This window comes from Macaca thibetana, chromosome X, assembly GCF_024542745.1.
Source record: "Macaca thibetana thibetana isolate TM-01 chromosome X, ASM2454274v1, whole genome shotgun sequence".
Lineage (NCBI taxonomy): Eukaryota > Metazoa > Chordata > Mammalia > Primates > Cercopithecidae > Macaca > Macaca thibetana.
The window spans coordinates 36,609,697-36,615,234 of NC_065598.1; the positions used below are offsets into that span (position 1 = coordinate 36,609,697).

Here is a 5,538-nt window from a genome sequence, read left to right on the forward strand (position 1 = left end):
ACACAGAAAACCAGGAGCTCCATACCATCATGGAAACCAAAATGTATCAGGAATGAAGTACAGTACACCTTCACATACTCAAGGTCAAGATGGGTTTGCAGAAATCGTATCTGACCATCTGGCCTCTGCTAGTAGATATGCCCTACCCCAGCATTTTTAAGAGAATATGTTTTTGTTTCTATACTTGTATTATTTTCCCCAAGGGGTATAAAATCTACCAAAAAGAATAAAATGAATCAGAATAAATCAGCTCACTCACAAAAAACGTTCTTGGGTAATGGTTTTTAGCTGCTGAGCTTATTCAGCACGTTATTTAAAAGTGGCAAAATTCAGGGCAATCTGAGAAGAGAATTCAAAAGTGGCAGCTACAGGTTTAGGTAGGACACACATACATACAACCCCCATTTTTTTCAGTGTATATGTCAAGAGGTCAAGACCCCTGATCATCAAAATAAGTTATTTTGTATATTACAGTGCACAGGACAACAGAGGGAAAGACAATTTCCTGGAGGTTTACGACAAGGCCTTTTGCAAAAGGTCCACTCCAAAAGGACTGGAGCCCAGTGCCTTGTGGCCTTCATTAACTTGACCCCTCCTCTTCTTTGGTTGCAGTGGCCTCAGTGGGAGCTGTTTCTTCTACTTGTTCTGCTGGCTTCTTCTCCCTTTCTTCTTCCTCATCCTCATCCTCTTGGGGATAGAGGTCTGGGTATTTCTGCATGCATTCCTGCATGGCCCGGAACTGGTCTACACAGTCTGACCCCTTGATCTCTTCCGTGCTATAGTGGAAGCAGGAAAAGGCTGACTTGAAATGTTCTCCACAGGGACCGCTGGCCATTCCCCCGAGGCATGGGCAGTTCCAGTTAATGTTTCCATTTGGCAGTATCAATCCGTGCTCCTCGTATGGATCATTGGGGTCATCGGCCACCATTTCTGCATTGCTTGGAGTTTCATGATCTTCTTTGGTTACAAATATGATTCCATCCTTCCCTTCCTGCCGGCAATAGGACATGGCTGCAGCCCGACCCTGAGACCTTGCAGAAGCGGCAATGGCGGTAGCTGCAGCTTTATGCCGTGACCTCCTCTCCTCAGGCAGCCACTTTTGCTTTGACTGGACCATTTTCACTTCTTAGTAGCCATTGCTTTAATTTGCTTTGTCTTCAGGATCATACTGGTAAAGCCAAGTTTAATCTCCTATAAACATTCTTTGAAGAAATGCTTCAGGATCTTGATCCCATTTGTTTAAAATTTCGATTGAAACATTTGCTCCTGTCTGCAGCTGATCTGAGCACAATGGTTTTAGTGCCCCTTGAGTGGAAAGTTTGCTCAATTTTATTTTTCAGTCATAATTGTGTAAACTGAACTAATTGAGATGTCTATGGTATTTGACTACTGCTAATGCGGTTAATCGCCAGTCCTTTTCAATTAGGGCATGAACAACATTATTTTTTTTTCCTTGAAAATTGATGCAGATGGTCTGCTACTGTGAGCTTTATCTTCAACATCATCTTGTCCCTTCTTCTTCTTAAAGCTAATTATCCATCTGTAAACCGCTGATATTTGGGGACGTTGTTTCCACAAACATTTTGTAAAGCATCAGTGATTTCACCATGCTTCCACTCCAGCTTCAACATAAATTTGACGTTTGTTCTTCCTTTAATTTTAGCAGAATTCATGTTGCTCTCTGGTTGGGGCCCTTTTCACACTGATGCCTTATCCTTCTTAGTACCTCAAGCCAGATCTTGTTCAGACATGTTACAACAAGGTAGGGTGAATTTATTTTGGTGCAAAAAATGTTTGCATTTTTCCATATTTCATACTTTCCATGAACTTTGTGAAGATCCCTTATACATATACATATATGTTCTGTTTCTCTGCAGAACCCAGGATAATATAACTCTCACTGTTTCCTAATCTCATGCAAATGCTGAAAGATCCTCTCTTGAGCTGGCTGTATACTCCAATTTTACAAACCCACCACAATCCCTCATAATCTGATTTAATTCTCTCATGCAATTTATTCCACTTCTATTCCAAGTCTGACACTTTCTCCACCCATGCACTTCATTCTGGGTCCTTCCCCAGACTGGTTACTTTCTGCACCCATACAAAAACTCATGGGACCTTCCCTAGGCTGAATGCCTTTTTTCATGCACTTCTTTCTGAATCTTATCCTGGAATGGGTACTCCCTTGGTTCATGCACTTTATGCAAATTGTCCCCTAGGGAGTCTGATTCCTATACCTCTGCACCTGATCCCATGTGTTCTTTCAGGCCAAATGCATCCTCCACTCTAAAATCTTCTGTCAGATCCTACAAGAGGCTTTCTGTAGCCTCCCCCATATATATCCTGTAGGTTTTAACCTCAGATAGCTGCAACTTCCATCCAGGCACTTATTGCCATATCCTCCACTAGGCTGGATGCTCTTTTCACCCATGTACTTCTTCCCGGATCCTGTTCTGATCTGGCTTATCCAGACACTGATGCAATACTCTGTTGTATCCTCCTGTAGAGTTGCTGCACCCTACAATCATGGACCTCTGGTCAAGTCCTCCTCTTGCCTGAATGCTTCTTTCACCCATGTACTTCCTGGTAAGTCTTCCTGGGGGCTGGCTTCAAATCACACTCATGCACCTCCTGTCAAGTCCTCCCCTAGGCTAAATTCTTCCTCAACCTATGAACTTTCTGCCAGGTCCTCTGCTAGTCTATTTGCACCCTGAATTTGTATGCCTCCTAAAATATCCTCCCTGAGGCTGGATACATTCTCAAGCCATGCACTACCTGTTCATTTCTACCTCAGGCTAGACTATCCCTCCACCAACGCACTTTCTCCTGGTTGCTCCACTAGGCTCACTACACATTCTACCCAGGGACTTTGCAAGTCCTCTCCTAGCCTGGATGCTTCCTTCACTAATGCAGCTCTTCTCAAATCCTCTCTTAGTACATATTTTCATTACACTGATGCATTATCTGAAATATCCTCCCTTTAGTTGACTGAATATACCACACGTGTACCACCTACTAGGTTTTCCCCTTTATGGATTCTTTCTTAGACCATGCATCTCCTATCAAGTTCACCTCTAGATGGAGTGCAATATTTCCTCATGGACATACTTCTGTGACTTTTTCTAGAAGACTGGAATCTCCACCATGCACTTTCTGACATTTCCTACCCTCAGTTGGCTGGACCCTCTATCATGAACACCCTGCCTGGTGTTTTCTTAGGCTGGGTATTCTTCTGACCCGTGCAACTCTTGCCATGTTCCTTCCTAGGCTAACTACACCCTCTACTTACATACATCTTGCTATGTAATCCCCTAGGCTAGTTGCAACTGGTGCAATTTTACAGAAATTCCCCCCTTGGGAAGATGACACCTCTACTCATGTTCTTCCTGCTAAATACTCTCCTAGACTGGCTGCAACCTCCACTAATTCACTGCCACCCAAGAAAACCCCTATGTTAGCTGTACCTTCTACCTATGTACCTCTTTCCGGGTTCTTGCCTGGGCTGGATAGTCTCTACCCCCAATCAATTCCAGTGAACACTTCTCGTAGGAAGGAGAATTCTTCTAGTGCTCCTTCTACTGAGTGTTCACTGTGAATAGATGCTTGCTTCACCATTGAACATCTTGTCATCTTTTCCCTGAGTCTGACTGCATCTCCCATCCATACACCCCCTAAACAGTGAAAATCTAGGTAAGCAGCAAATTTGTTTTAACTTTTATTTTAAGTTCAGGGGTACATGTGAAGGTTTGTTCGTGGAGGGTTATTGTACAGATTATTTCTTCACCCAGGTATTAACCAGTACCCAATAGTTACCTTTTCTGCTCTTCTTTCTCCTACCACCCTGCACCCTCAAGTAGACCCCAGTGCCTGTTATTTTCTTCTTTATGTTCACAAATTCTGATCATTTAGCTCGCACTTAAAAATGAGAACATGCAGTATTTGGTTTTCTGTTCCTGCATTATTTTGCTGAGGATAATAGCCTCCAGTTCCACCCATGTTCCCACAAAAGACATGATCTCATTCTTTTATATGACCACATAGTATTCCATGGTGTATATGTACCACGGTTTTTTTTTTTTTATCTAATCTGTCATCAATGGACTTTTGGGTTGATTCCATGTCTTTGTTATTGTGAATAGTGATGCAATGAACATCCGTGTGCATGTGTCTGTATGGTAGAATGACTTATATTCCTCTGGGTATATACTCAGTAATGGAATTGCTAGGTAGAATGGTAATTCTGCTTTTAGCTTTTTGAAGAATCACCATACTATTTTCCACAATGACTGAAGTAATTTACACTCCCACCAGCAATGTACAAGTGTTCCTTTTTCTCTGCAACCTCACCAGCATCTGTATTTTTTTTACTTTTTAATAATATCCGTTCTCACTGGTGTGAAATGGTATCTCATCGTGGTTTTGATTTGCATTTATCTAATGATCAGTGTTATTGAGCTTTTTCATATCCTTGTTGTCCTCATGTGTGTCTTCTTTGAAAAATTGCTGTTTATGTCCTTTGCCCACTTTTTAACGGAATTGTTTTTCTCTTGTAAATGTGTGTAAGTTCCTTACAGATGCCGGATATTAGACCTTTGTCAAATGCATTCTTTGCAAATATTTTCTCCCATTCTGTAGGTTATCTATTGACTCTGTTGATAATTTCTTTTTCTGTGCAGAATCTCTTAAGTTTAATTAGATACCACTGTCAATTTCGTGTCTTTGTCATGAAATCTTTGCCCATTCCTATGTCAAGGATGGTATTTTCTAGATTGTCTTCCAGGATATTTATAGTGTTTTGGTTTTACATTTAAGTCTTTAGTCCATCTTGAGTTGACTTTTGTATGTGGTGTCAGAAAACGGTCCGGCTTCAATTTTCTGCATATGGCTAGACAGTTATCCCAACACCATTTATTGATAGGGAGGAATTTCCCCATTGTTTATTTTTGTCAGCTTTGTTGAACAGCAGATGGTCATAGTTCATAGGTGAGTGGCCTTATTTCTGGGCTCCCTATTCTGTTCCATTAGTCTTAGTGCCTGTTTTTGTACCAGTACCATGCTGTTTTGGTTACTGTAGCACTGTAATATAGTTTGAAGTTGGGTAACATGATGCCTCTAGCTATTAGGATTTTCTTGGCTAATCAGGCTCTTTTTGGTTCCATATAGATGTTAAAATATTTTTTTTCTAGTTCTGTGAAGAACGTTGTTTGTAGTTTGATAGGAATAGCATTGAATCTGTACATTGCTTTGGGCAATATGGCTATTTTAATGATATTAATTCTTCATATCTGTATTAGTCCATTCTCACACTGCTATAAAAAACTACCTGAGACTGGTTAACTTATGAAAGAGAGAAGTTTTACTGACTCACAGTTCTGCAGGCTGTACAGAAAACATGATTGGGAGGCCTCAGGAAACATACAATTACAACAAAAGAGCACAGGGGAGGCAAGCACATCTTCATATGGCAGCAAAAGAGAAAGAGAGTGAAGGGGGAAGTGCCACATAGCATCAGATCTAAGAACTCACTCACTATCA

The 5,538-nt window shown here is 41.2% G+C and overlaps 1 protein-coding gene across 1 annotated transcript; it reads right to left on the reverse strand.

Moving 5' to 3' along the window:
• Positions 1-533: 533 nt before the first annotated feature.
• On the reverse strand, positions 534-1,087 carry LOC126946353 (mitochondrial intermembrane space import and assembly protein 40-like). Its single transcript, XM_050776517.1, has one exon. It carries the CDS (start codon positions 1,007-1,009, stop codon positions 581-583), a length of 429 nt encoding a protein of 142 aa, XP_050632474.1. The 5' UTR covers positions 1,010-1,087; the 3' UTR covers positions 534-580.
• Positions 1,088-5,538: the final 4,451 nt, after the last annotated feature.